The 14,054-nt window shown below is 45.7% G+C and overlaps 3 protein-coding genes across 15 annotated transcripts in view; all 3 read left to right on the forward strand.

The window, feature by feature from the left end:
• Window positions 1–14,054, forward strand: part of LOC128412017 (zinc finger protein 420-like) — a 983,187-nt gene that overhangs the window by 748,962 nt on the left and 220,171 nt on the right. The window lies entirely within an intron of this gene.
• Window positions 3,426–5,209, forward strand: LOC128412119 (olfactory receptor 51F2-like). Its single transcript, XM_053384974.1, has one exon. It carries the CDS (start codon window positions 3,537–3,539, stop codon window positions 4,482–4,484), a length of 948 nt encoding a protein of 315 aa, XP_053240949.1. The 5' UTR covers window positions 3,426–3,536; the 3' UTR covers window positions 4,485–5,209.
• LOC128412126 (olfactory receptor 51I2-like) lies at window positions 9,949–10,893 on the forward strand. The gene has a single exon (XM_053384982.1). It carries the CDS (start codon window positions 9,949–9,951, stop codon window positions 10,891–10,893), a length of 945 nt encoding a protein of 314 aa, XP_053240957.1.

The following is a 14,054-nucleotide window of genomic DNA, read 5'->3' on the forward strand; positions in this document are numbered from 1 at the left end:
ATGACAGTTTGTTGGACTTGAGCTTGGGGGTTTGGACTCCAGCCCCTGCCCCACACAGTGTTTCCCCTCCCTCCCTCCCTCCCTTCTCTTTCCTGGCATTCACCTGCTGGACTGCAAGGTAGGGCACCTGTGTTCCAAGCTGGGTTTCTCTTGGTGCTGCAACCACAACCGAGGGAGAAGTGGTGGTGGAGTTCTCTGTGGAGGCCACAGCAATGCCTTTGTTCCAAGTGGCCCAAGCGTGGTGGGTGGCCTCAAGGCAGATGGCTCAGAGGGGCAGCGTCACCATTAACTCACAAAGCACCCACTGGGTCACCATTGCACTGCAGCTGCAGCTGTCCACTCCTTCTGGCTCAGGCCGCACTGCTGAGGCCATATCCTGAGCCTTTCAGCAATGTGGAAATTGGGGTTGTATGGTATATACTGACCAGCTTGCTCTGCAACATCACCGGCGTTTCACATGTAGACAAGATAATAATAATAACCAATAATAATTTTATCAGTTGTACCCAGCCCATCTGACTGGGTTCTTGTCAATAAACGATAAAGCAATATGCAATGCTTCTTCTTTTCATTGTAACCAAACTCTCAGTTCCCCACAGTTTAAGGCCATATAAAGTTTCACTTGTGACACCTTCCTTGGTGGGTGTCCAAATATTCACTGTATGGATTTCGGCCCAAATCCCATCAAGAGAATATTGCTCTGGATACTTTTGTAATAAGAAGTGGGTTCATTGAGAAGGAGGAGAAGGAGAAGGAGAAGAAGAGTTTGGATTTGATATCCCGCTTTCTCACTACCCAAAGGAGTCTCAAAGCGGCTAATGTTCTCCTTTCCCTTCCTCCCCCACAACAAACACTCTGTGAGGTGAGTGGAGCTGAGAGACTTCAGAGAAGTGTGACTGGCCCAAGGTCACCCAGCAGCTGCATGTGGAGGAGCGGAGACGCAAACCCGGTTCCCCAGATTACGAGACTACCGCTCTTAACCACTACACCACACTGGGTCTCTTTAGGGGCTCACTTTAGGGGCTAAGAAATAACAGTTTGGGTAAGCAGACCCTAGAATACGGCATATCAGTTACTCATCATTACATCAGGGTTGAAGGAATTGGATCTGGTCAGTGGGCTGGATGCTTATCACCCCTCCCAGCTCTGTGGGCCAAGGTTGACAGGTGGGGGCACTAACTGTTACTCACTTGCTGTCCCAATAATATCCGATGACCTATGACACCTACTTTTGCTCACTTATTTTTTTGTTCTTGTTCTATTTCTTTATATCTCACCTTTTCCCCAGACTGGGACTCAAGGCGGCTTACGCAAATTCAGTTGGTAGACCGCAAGACTCTTAATCTCAGGGACAGGGGTTCAAGCCCCACAGTGGGCAAAATATAGCTGTACATGCTGCACAGGAAAGAGAAGGGCAGGCAGGCTTCACCCACCTCGGAAGGCAGTGCATCTAGGAGAAGGAAAACTCTGGTCTTAAACCTCTGCTGCCTTGAGGGACATCTTCAGGAGAGGAAAAGGCTCAAGAGTAAATCCCACACAAATCTGGAGTCCCTAAGACAGTTGGGTGGCACCTTGTACTCCTTCTTCCGACAACTCCTGCAGCCAAACTGGTGCCATCATCTTGCTCTGCTTTCCTTTGGACCACATTAGCAAGTCCAAGGAAGTGAGAGCTGGACCATAAAGAAGGCTGATCGCCAAAGAATTGATGCTATTGAATTATGGTGCTGGAGGAGACTCTTGAGAGTCCAATGGACTGCAAGAAGATCAAACCTCTCCATTCTGAAGGAAATCAGCCCTGAGTGCTCACTGGAAGGACAGATCGTGAAGCTGAGGCTCCAAGACTTTGGCCACCTCATGAGAAGAGAAGACTCCCTGGAAAAGACCCTGATGTTGGAGAAGATGGAGGGCACAAGGAGAAGGGGACGACAGAGGACAAGATGGTTGGACAGTGTTCTCAAAGCTACCAGCATGAGTTTGACCAAACTGCTGGAGGCAGTGGAAGACAGGAGTGCCTGGCGTGCTCTGGTCCATGGGGTCATGAAGAGTCGGACACGACTAAATGACTAAACAACAACAACAACAAGCAAGTCTGAAAAGGTGTTGTCGTTTGGGTAGCTCAGGACCTCCATACACACTGTCCAGGCTTGCACCCCGAGGAGGTCATTTTGGTGCTGCTAACACAGTGGCTTGGCTTCACCCCATAGGCACACTCCATTGTCTCTCAAGACAGATGGATGCCAGCAAGTGTATTTCTGTTAATTAATCATCTCACATTACCTCACATTTTTAATTGCGAACAGATTATCAATACCTAGAATCCCACGGTTATTCTCTTCTCTTCTTGTCATTCTCCTCCTCTATCATTTTCTCCCTTGCCACACACAAACACAAAATTGGTCCACACCCTTGGCTGCTGTTTTTGCTGCTGCAGCTGCTGCAACCTGCTCTGTTGAGGAAGCAAGGTGCTCAGCATCAGAAGAGTCTCCTTTGGGCTGGTGCCCCTTGGGGTGTCTGCAAGCTGCTGGCAAAGTGTCTCATCTCCTCCTCCTCCTCTAGGGATTCCCAAGAAAGCAGCATAAATCTTTCTGCCGCGGAGTCTCTGGCAGAACCGGATCTCTCTCCTGGACACCAGCAGAGACCAAGGAGATTCCATTCAGGTGGGTCTTTTTATTTTCCAGTTTGAAACTTGCTCTTCATCAGAGAAGGTTGCCACAAACTTCCTTCTGGCTTCGGCGATATTGCTCCAGGATTCAGTTCCTATAATGGACAGCCTTGTTGGGGTATAGAGTGTGCCATAATTGTCAAAGGTGGCCGTTCTGAAGCATTTGTGATGGCAGGTGGAAGATCAAATGTGCCCAAAGTCCTCCATCTCTTAAAAGACATTCTGAAATGTAGAAAATTAGTATGTTGGGGAGAAGGTGTCCTCATAAACCTCCCATGAAGGAGAGTCCACCACCTTTGAGGTCATTCATTCCACAGCTGAACAGCTCTTACCACCAGAAAGTCCTTCTGAAGTATTAGTTTGAATCGCCTTCCTTGTCATTTGAATCCATTGATTCAGGTCCTCCCTTCTGGAGCAGCAGAAAACAAGCTTGCCCCACCTTCCATGTGATAGCTCTTTGGTCTATGGTATTCAACCATAGATGAAAACCCACTCCTTAATCTCAGGAACCATCCTGCAAGGTTTGGTTAATTGCGTGTCCAAATGCAGAGCAAACAAACAAGCAACTTTCCCTCCAAAAGTGCTAGATTTATTGAAATTTTAAAAAGACAGTTCTTTGTGATGCTTCAATATTAATTGCTGTCAATGAGTGGGTTCTTTAATTTTTTGTTATTTTTGTTATTTTAGTTTTTTGTGTGTGACCAAAAGGTGAGCTACCAAATAAATAAGATGAAAATAATATAGCTCATGAATGGTATGGACATGCCAAAAATGCAGAACCAAAGCACTGAAGGCTCCCATGTGGATGATGGTGTATTTTTCTTTCCTTATGTCCATCCAGGTGCAGCTGGATGGGAGAACTTGATCACTCACCATGGAGCTGCTCAGGAACCAAAGCTTCCTCCACCCCACCGTCCTGCTCACTGGCATCCCAGGGTTGCAGGCCACAAATATCGGGGTCTCCATCCCTTTCTGCTTTGCCTATGCGGTTGCTGTCTTGGGGAATGGTGTTGTTCTCCTAGTGATCGTGAAGGATCAGAGCCTCCACAAGCCCATGTACCTCTTCCTCTGCATGCTGGCTGTGAGTGAGCTGGGGGTCTCCCTCTCTACCCTCCCCACGGTGCTGGGCGTCTTCCTGTTTGATGCCAGGGAGATTGGGCTGGATGCGTGCCTCAGCCAGATGTTCTTCATCCACTGCTTCTCCATCATGGACTCAGGGGTCCTCTGGGCGATGGCCCTGGATCGCTTCATAGCCATTTACAACCCTCTGCAATACACCACCATCCTGACAAACCTTAGGATTATTTTGTTGGGATCTGGGATTGCCTTGAGGAGCGTTCTCCTGATGACCCCACTGCCTCTACTCCTGAGGAGGTTGCCGTTTTGCAGGTCCAATGTGCTTGCTCATCCTTACTGTCTGCACCCCAATTTAATCCAGCTCCCCTGTGCAGACACAACCATCAATAACCAAACTGGTCTGTTTGTTGTGCTCTCCACATTTGGCCTCGATTCCTTGTGCATCGTCTTGTCCTACGTGATGATCCTCAAAACCGTGCTGAGCATGGCCTCCAAGGAAGGCCGTTTCAAGGCCCTGAACACCTGTGTCTCCCACATCTGTGCTGTCGTGCTCTATTACACACCAATGATCGGTGTTTCCATGGCGCACAGGTTTGGCAGGCACAATTCTCCAATGCTGCACTCTCTGATGGCCAACATCTATCTCCTGGTTCCTCCCATTCTGAACCCCATCATCTACAGCATCAAAACCAAAGAGATTCGCAAGGCCTTTGGCAGGTTTTTGTCTCAACAGAGACTGATCTGAAGTGTTAAAGAGTGTTGTGATATCCTCAAGAGCGTTTATGGGTTCTCAAGCTCAGCAGAGGGAAATTGAGTGACCATTTGGTTTTTCCCCTTTTCAGAAGTTACTGGCATTTTTTAAAGCACATCCACACACAGAGTAGATTCTTTACAAGCTCGTATTTCTATTCTTTCCTTGTTGTGCATCATGTCATTGTGAAATGGTACTAGAAAGGTATGTTCTGCAGAGGGTCTGTGCATTGGATCACATGGCCTGACTCTCTGGAAGCATCAGCTTCTGAGCATCTACTGAGACCTGCGGGTGTAGGGTGGTATATAAATTTAATAATAAGACTTCCCACATATCTTTGACAATGTCCCAAAGACCTCTTATGTTGCATCCATAAAGACATTCAAAAGGAGTTAAGCCAGGGCTCTCTTGGCCTTCCTTTCTGTGGGCAGATAGGAGGTGTTGCAAGTTCTGGTCCCAATCATTGAGATGTGTTGCTAGGTATATCTTCAGAATTTGTTTTTAATTCCCAAAAAAATAATCTCTGGGCGAGATGCGATGCTTGTCACTTTCTTCACAGGCCTTGCACTGTCTCTGCATTAAATTAAACTGAGATCTGGAGTAATTATACACTCAGCATTAGGGATTTTAAGATCAAAATTCAAAACTGGGGGGAAGGGCTTCAATATTATCTTCCTTCTGGAACCTGGGCGATGTCTTTGTATCAACAACAAGGTCTTCTTGCATGGCTCTTGCCTATCCCAAATCTGCCACCCATCTCAACTCCTCCGGCTTAAGTTTCTTATGCTCAGTTCCATTTTGGACTTCTTCCTGCCTTAGTTCACACTCTCTGGCTTCTCTTTTTCCCTTTCGTGAGCCACACACACCAATCTCAGACTGTGCAGGCAAAGGCAAAAGAACTGGAGGTGGCTGTTGTTGTCTTTATTTGGTTTTATGAACAAGAATGATGTTCTACAAATAAGTATACCAAGTTTTCTCATGTCGTTTGTATATCACAAAAATAGCATAATAAGTGTGAAACTGGAGGTTGTTTTAATTTGTTTTTGAAATACTGTGTTTCAATGCTGTAACCTATCCTGGGACCTTTGGAAGAAGGGAGGGTAAACTAATAGTCGTAATAATTTTGCGAGTGCCGACAAGAGCCTCTGTGGGGCTTTGCACAGGGGGGGTCTATCAGCAGTGTCTGTCAAGCCTCCTTCTGGCATATCTGCACATTTACCTGCCCTGCACCTGATGACAAACATGGACAGGTGGCTTATTCAGCCTCATGGCCCAACAGGGAGTCTTGGCAAACCCATTTAGGCCCATGGACCAGAGGACGGCATGAAGTGTTTGTCATGTATGTAACTAAATGTAAAGTATTGCTGTCAGTTAAGCACTTCACATAACCATTCCTTAAAATGTTTGTGAACCAGGCAATAAAAGGCTGGAATCCCACTGCTGTTCACTTCTTTTCTGCCTGCTTCCACACACAGAAACACACAGAGTTGGTTCACAGCCTTGACTACTGTTGTTGAGGCCGCAGCTGCTGGCACCTAGTTTGTTGGGGGAAGATGGTGCTCAGCACCTGCCCTGCCCACTGTGGAAGAGTCTCCTTTGGGTGTCCTCTGGAGTCCCAGAGAGCTGCAGGAGGAAAGTCTCCTCTCCTCCCTCTCCAGGGATTCCCAAGAAAGCAGCATAAATCTTCCTACAGCTGAACCCCTGGCAGGATTGAATCTATCTCCTGGACACCAGCAGAGACCAAAGTGTTTCCGTCCAGGTGAGTCCTTTTATATTCCACTTCAGAACTTGGTTCTTCATCAGAGAAGCTTGTCACAGGTTCCCTTCTGGCTTTAGGGGTGATAATCCAGGACGCTGTAATGGAGAGTGTTGCTGAAGTTTGGCTATGCCAGAGTAGACAAGGATTGCTGCTCCAAAGCATTTGAGAGGGCAGGTGGAGGATCAAATGAGTCAGAGGTTCCCTGATATGTGGAAATCTAGCAAGTTGTGGCGAAAGTGCCCTTATCCCTGGCATTCTAGCTTTCCATGGGCAGGTGGTTCTGTTCTGTTCACCTGCACCAGTGGCCTTAGATGCTCACCTGCTGCCACGGAAAGAGTTCAGGTGGAACCAGGCAAGAAGAGAGGCGAGATGGAGCCAGGTATGGATGAATTGGGAAACATGGGAGCCATTGCAAGGCTTGACCAGATCACCCCACTGCTTCCTCTCAAAACTGCAGGGATGATGACTTATTCATATCCACACCGCTTTATACTTTCAGGAAAAAGAAAATCTCAAACAACCGACATTAAAAGATCAAGTAAAACAACCCAGAAGAAAAAGTTACTGAAGAAAGTCAAGAATACATTCAAAGCAACCTATTTAACTGGAAACAAAAGTTTTATCTTAAAAAATTCAAAATAGAATGTTACTGTCAGGGAACTGCCATCGGAACGAGAGGAGGAGGAGAGGCTCCACTACGATGCTGGAGAGGGGCCAAGTAGGGAGAGATGCAGGTCTCCTGTTGGGGAAGAAAATCAGCGCGACACCAGGGATGGAGGGGGGCCAATGGGGGAAGCGGAGAGCAGGCTCAGAGACTCTTCACTGGACACCAGCGGGGAGAGCACAGGTCCTCCGCTACCCACGCCCACCCTGCGCAGAAGGCTTCCGCGCAGGGAGGCTAGGAGGAGACTGGGCGTCAAAGAACTTTTATGTTGGAAAAGGTTGAAGAAACACCCACTGTCGGATTCTGCCAGCGACTGAGCAGCCACGAAGTGAGGGGCTGTCCAGCCAGGAAAGGTTTAACCAGGCCACCTAGTCAGGAGTGGCGGCAACTTACGCACGAGCAACCCCATAACCATTATATTTTTTTTATATAAAATTTTTATTAGTTTTTCAACATATATTATAAGACATTACAAACAACAATACACAAACATATAAACATGTATAATTTCATAATCTTTTTTTCTTATACCCAATTTCAACGACTTCCCCATGCCTCCCTTTTCTGCATCCCTGTTTTAAACTTTTTCAGCAACCCCTGATCTAAATTACTTATAAATCCCTTTCTTTAACCCTTTTCTTTCCTCTTATCCAATCATTTATCGCTGCAAATCTGCTATGCTATACCCATGACATTTTAACACTCACTAATTTTACAACAATTTTAAAGATAAAATTTAAATTTCTTCCAATCTTCTTCCACCGTCTCTTTCCCTTGGTCCCGGATTCTGCCCGTCATCTCCGCCAGTCCCATATAGTCGATCACCTTCGTCTGCCACTCTTCCAGCGTGGGTAGTTCTTGTGTCTTCCAATACTTTGCTAGTAAAACTCTTGCTGCTGTTGTAGCATACATAAAAAACGTCCTATCTTTCTTTGACACCAATTGGCCTACCATGCCCAGGAGAAAAGCCTCTGGTTTCTTATGAAAGGTACACTTAAGCACCTTCTTAATTTCATTATAAATCGTTTCCCAGAAGACCTTAATCCTTGGGCACGTCCACCAAAGGTGGTAGAAAGTACCTTCAGTTTCATTACATTTCCAGCATTTATTATTGGGCAAATGATAGATTTTTGCAAGCTTGACTGGGGTCATGTACCACCTATAAATCATTTTCATAATATTCTCTCTTAGGGCATTACATGCCGTAAACTTCATTCCGGTGGTCCATAATGGACCCCATAACCATTATAGTTACTAAAGGAAGTCGGACATAGAATGCACATTTAAAAGAGCATAATTAAAGAATATAAAACTGCGAAAGAAACGGCGACAGTATAAACAGTACAATGAGAATGATTGGACGACTCTTTTTGTCAGAAGTCTTTTTTATTTGAGTGTTTAGTTGGGAAGAATGAGCTTTTTTGTGCATGTGGCTCTGCCTTTTCTTCTTTCTTTTTTCTGTGTTTTCTTCTTTTTCTTCTTCTTGATTGTTTGATTTTCTTTTTGTGGTGTGAGATTGTAGATTCTTTGTAGATTCTTTGCATATGTGTGTGATTTAAATTAATAAAGATTATTTTAAAGAAATAAAAGAGCATAATTAGCAAAAGAATGAAATATTACCACACGCAAAGGACATACCTGCTGTTGCTACTGTTCATCATGTCCAAGGTGGGTGTTGGCTGTGAAAGCTCAGGCTCAAAGGCCTGATATGGATGAACCAAAATGCATTGTTTGGGCATTTTTCTTCTTCTTCTTCTTCTTCTTCTTCTAATAATAATAATAATAATAACAACAACAACAACAACAACAACAACAATAATAATAATAATAATAATAATTTATTATTTATACCCCACCCATCTGGCTGGGTCCCCCTAGCCACTCTGGGCAGCTTCCAACAAAACACTAAAATACAATAACCTATTAAACATTAAAAGCTTCCCTAAACAGGGCTGTCAACGTTGAAGGCATAGCTGTCAATGTTTCCCGTTTTTTTAAGGGAAATTCCCTTATTCCGAATATGATTCCTCGCAAGAAAAGGGAAAAGTTGACAGCTATGATTGAAGGTACTCATCTGTGGATGAACATGCACAAAATCACATGGGGGAAATCGATCTTATGGGCCACCATGCACATTAACACTCTGCTGTGTACACAGACTCTGCTAGCTGTCTATTTATTTGCTTGCTTCAATATCATTCTATTTGCATAGAACAGTTTCCCCCGAATCTGGTCCCCCCCCCAAGATGTTTTGCGCCATCAGTTGCATCAAGGTCGGCAGGGAGATGTCCTTCTTGATGCAGATTCTGTTCCAGATAGCAGAACATGATTCGCTGTGGCTGATGGGAGATGTAGTCCAAAGTATCCGGAAGGTGCTGTGGTTTGGAAAGGGTTGCTGGGAATGGTAACACTGTGAGGCCCAGAATTCTTTGAGGGGAAGAATGTGCTTAAGAGCTATAGTGTTTATACACAGTTGGGTGCAGCGTGAAGACATTCCCTGTGCAATGCAGACATGGCTATGTTCGCAGACTGTTCTGATGTCCAGAGCAAGTCCAGAAGGGGATATATAACAGAGCAGTGGATAAATCAGGGCAGTTTTGGAAGGTTTAGTCCATCATCTTGATTGAAAATGGCATCTCTTTGTGACCAAAAGTAGATGAAAACCCGTTCCTTGATCTCAGAAAGCATCCTGCCAAATTTGGTTAGGATAGACAAAGAGCTTTCCAAACAGCTTCCCCAAATATATGGCAGTTTATTGATTGCTTTATATATATAAAAAAGACAGCAAATTGTGATGTTTCAGTATTCAAAGGTGTCACCTTGAGGGATCTTTCACCTTTTTGCTCACCAAAAGCTATGCTGCATAATTTAATGAACACAAGCAGATTATAATTATAGCCTGAGCCACCAATATAGATGGCATTTGGGAATGCAGAACCAAAACAATCGAAGCTCCCATGTTGATGATGGTGCCTTTTTCTTTACTGATTATGTCCATCCAGGTGCTACTGAATGGAGGAGCCTGACCACTCACCATGGGACCCCAAAATAACCAAAGCGTCTTCCATCCCACATTTGTCCTTACTGGCATCCCAGGACTAGAGAACAGAAACAACTGGGTCTCCTTCTCTTTCTGCTTTGCCTACGTCATTGCTGTCTTGGGGAATGGTGCTGTTCTCCTAGTGATCATGAAGGATCAGAGCCTCCACAAGCCCATGTACCTCTTCCTCTGCATGCTGGCTGTGAGTGAGCTGGGGGTCTCCCTGTCTACCCTTCCCACAGTGCTGAGCACCTTCCTGTTTGATGCTAAAGAGATTGGGCTGGATGCGTGTCTTGGCCAGATGTTCTTCATCCACTGCTTCTCCTGTATGGACTCAGGGGTCCTCTGGGCGATGGCCCTGGACCGCTTCATAGCCATTTACAACCCTCTGCAATACACCAGCATCCTGACAAGCCTTAGAATCATTTTGTTGGGATCAGGGATTGCCCTGAGGAGTGTTCTCCTAATGGTCCCAATGCCTCTCCTCCTAAGAAGGCTGCCATTTTGCAAGTCTACCACCCTTGCTCACCCTTACTGTCTGCACCCCAATTTGATCCATCTCCCTTGTGCGGACATCATGGTCAACAACCTCTATGGCCTCTTTTTTGTAGTTTCCACATTTGGCCTCGATTCCTTGTGCATCGTCTTGTCCTACATGATGATCCTCAAGACCGTGCTGAGCATGGCCTCCAGGGAAGGCCGTCTTAAGGCCCTGAACACCTGCGTCTCCCACATTTGTGCTGTCATGCTCTATTACACACCAATGATTGGTGTGTCCTTGGCACACAGGTTTGGGAAGCATAATTCCCCAATGCTGCCCTCACTGATGGCCAACATCTATCTCCTGGTTCCTCCCATTCTGAACCCCATCATCTACAGCATCAAAACCAAAGAGATCCGCAAAGCCCTGGGCAGGCTTTTTTCTCAGAAGAAGTTCTGATCTGAATTGGCAAAGAGTGTAGCAATGTCCCCAGAGTGTTTGTGGTTTCTCAAGCTCAGCAGAGGGAAATTGAGTGACCATTTGGTTTTATGCATTTACGGAAACCATGGTCATTGTTTAAACCCACAAACAGATGTATATACGGAGACAGGGTAGCTTTTTCATGAGTACCCTATTCTGCCATACATTATAATGCATCATATGATCATGGAATAGCACCATAGGGGAGGAAACTGTGTAGCTCAGGGGTAGAGAATGTTCCAGGTTGAATCCTTGGTATCTCCAGGCGGGGATGGGAGAAACTACTGCCTAGGACTCTTGAGAAATACTGGCAGCCTGGGAGGTGGACCAATAGTCTGACTTTGTATGATGCCATTTCCAATGATCCTATGGACAATGTTTATTAAAAAGAAAAAGAAAATGCCAGGAATGGCCTCCCTATCTCATTGAAAATGGAGCATTCCCTCATTTTTTTGTTTAGTCATTTAGTCGTGTCCACCTCTTCATGACCCCCTGGACCAGAGCACGCCAGGCACTCCTGTCTTCCACTGCCTCCCGCAGTTTGGTCAAACTCATGCTGGTAGCTTCGAGAACACTGTCCCACCATCTTGTCCTCCGTCGTCCCCTTCTCCTTGTGCCCTCCATCTTTCCCTACATCAGGGTCTTTTCCAGGGAGTCTTCTCTTCTCATGTGGTGGCCAAAGTCTTGGAGCCTCAGCTTCAGGGTCTGTCCTTCCAGGGAGCACTCAGGGCTGATTTCCTTCAGAATGGATACATTGGATCTTCTTGAAGTCCTTTTAACAATATGCTATTTCATTAAATGAGGATGCTTGGTTTCATAACTTGCATTTCTAAACTTCTGCAAGTCTTTTGCTAAACTTAGTTATCTCTGCTCAGCCAAAACTTTTGATCTGCTCTCAGCCCTGAAGACATATACAAATGTTTGCTTGCTCCAAATCCAAGGATGTCCCCAACCTGCATCCCTCCCACTCTGGTGTGTTCAATAAACTGTTCTTGCTGTTTGGGATCTCCCCAGTCTCTGCAGAAACCTCCAATGATACAGAATACAGAACACAACAAAGCAGACAAGTCAACAAACATGTTTAGAAAGTTGAGGCGCGTTTTAAGCTGTTCTCGCTTCATTGCTATTTTAACTCTTCAAAAGCCTTACGTTATCTATGTTCTCCCTCCGCTGTCAGAGAGTGCTATTATGGTCCTGCCCTCCTTGTGGGCTTCTCCCAAGAGACACCTGCTTTTTCGGCTTCCAAAAAGGATAAAACAATAAAATGATCAATAAGAAGAATGAACAACCATATTGTGGCTAGTAGCCATTATAAACACACATTTATAATGATCTGTGTTGTTGGAGAGATGGTGGCAGCGTTACCCATGTGCTCCTGCCAATTTTCAGCGCTGTGAGCATATTGAAGCCCAAGTCAAACTGGTCTCCAGGTCCATTTCCAGGGGACACCCTATGGACTGTGCATGCACACCGAAGGTTTTTCTCCCTCTCTTGTAAGAGGCAGAACTCTACTGAACAGCAGACGCTGGGAGTCGCAGGTGGGGAGATGGTTGTTGTGATGCTCGGATCCTGCTTGCGGGCTTCCCCTTGAGGCATTTCGGTGGCCACTGGGAGAACAGGAAGCTGGGCTTGATGGGCCCCTGGCCAGATCCAGCATGGGGCATTCTTATGCTCGGATCTCACAGGGCTAACTTCAAAGAGCTGGGAGTCGTGCACAAACCCTGGACAGCTTGGGACCAGGACACCTTGCAGCAGGAGCACATTGCTTTATGAGAAAAAACAAAAACCAGGAAACAAAACACAGATGATCTTTGTGTGTGTGTGACACTGTCCACAAATTGGCATACCCCTTTGGCACGGGTCTTTCATTTTCTGGAATCTTTGCATACGTGATAAAGTTCCAAAAATTATTTCAAAAGTAGTCATCTGTAGGCAGGACACCCAGATCATATTTATTGGTCAATGAACCACAAAGTGATGTGCAGTGCCTCTTTATTTATTGCAATGAAACACCCAAGTGTGTTCTCTGTTATCCACAGTTTAAAAGAATATAGTCTGCGAGGTCTCATGCACGACACAGCTCCGGGCTGGATCCAGACACATACTCTTCCCTGTATGAAGTTTGCAACACATTTGACTGAATCGTAGTCAAATGTGTTGCAAATCTCATACAGGGAAGTTCTGTTGGCAAAAAATCGGGCTGCGCCATTTGGTGCCATAGTGCTATAACGCATATAAAGCGCTTTATCTTTACAAATGTAGCTGAGTCCAGTTGGGTGTGCATGGGAGCCTAAAGGGTAGCTTTCAACTACATTTTGCACTAGCACTGGTGTAAAGGGATCTCCCCACTCCACATGTACCCTGGGCTGCCCTCAGATCTGCTCTGGAGGCCTAGGGAGAGACCCAGAACAGATTTAGGGGGTGCACAGGGGGACTTGAGAGGGGCCTCATTCCTTTGCACGAGGTGAACTAGAACTAGAGACAGAAGAGAAATTATGCAATGGAGAAAATACAACCCAAAGTATTGCTGCCGCTTCACACAGTCTGTGCTTAAAATATATAGATCAGATGGTAGCACTCTGTGATCCCAACTGTTGCAGCTTCTGGGACCTAGTCTGTCAAGGGAGGCTGGTGCTGAGTTCTGCCCACTGCAGGGCAGTTTCCTTTGGGCTGATGCCCCTGGGGTCCCTGAGAAATGCAGGAGGAAAGCCTTACATCCTCCCTCATCAGGAAGAGACATAAATATTTCTGCATCTGAGCCTCCGGCAGGTCCTTCTCCTGTCCGCCAGCAGAGAACAAAGTGTTTTTCTCCAGGTGGGTCTTTTAATATTTTTATATAGCTTTTGCTTTTCTGCATCAAGGGCATCATACAAACCATTGTGGACTAACAACTGAATGATTGGACTTTGATGATGCTTTTGCTTGCCTTTGATATTCTACATTAAGCATCATTAAATATAACTTGGTTGATGTATGGCAATTAAAGGCTTCTGGCCTGTGACCTTTAGTCGTTCATCTCCTTCTTGTGGGACATTGGTGCCTTTCACCAGGGCTGCTTCTCCTTCCCTCTCTTCCAAGCTCATCTCCCTTGGTTGCTTGTCTCCCTCTCACCTTCCTCTCTCTCATTCTCCTTGGAAATG

Source organism: Podarcis raffonei, chromosome 4 (assembly GCF_027172205.1).
Source record: "Podarcis raffonei isolate rPodRaf1 chromosome 4, rPodRaf1.pri, whole genome shotgun sequence".
NCBI classification, from domain to species: domain Eukaryota; kingdom Metazoa; phylum Chordata; class Lepidosauria; order Squamata; family Lacertidae; genus Podarcis; species Podarcis raffonei.

Coding starts and splice junctions, on each gene's coding strand:
- LOC128412119 (XM_053384974.1), top strand. CDS start 3,537: ATGGAGCTGCTCAGGAACCAAAGCTTCCTCCACCCCACCGTCCTGCTC.
- LOC128412126 (XM_053384982.1), top strand. CDS start 9,949: ATGGGACCCCAAAATAACCAAAGCGTCTTCCATCCCACATTTGTCCTT.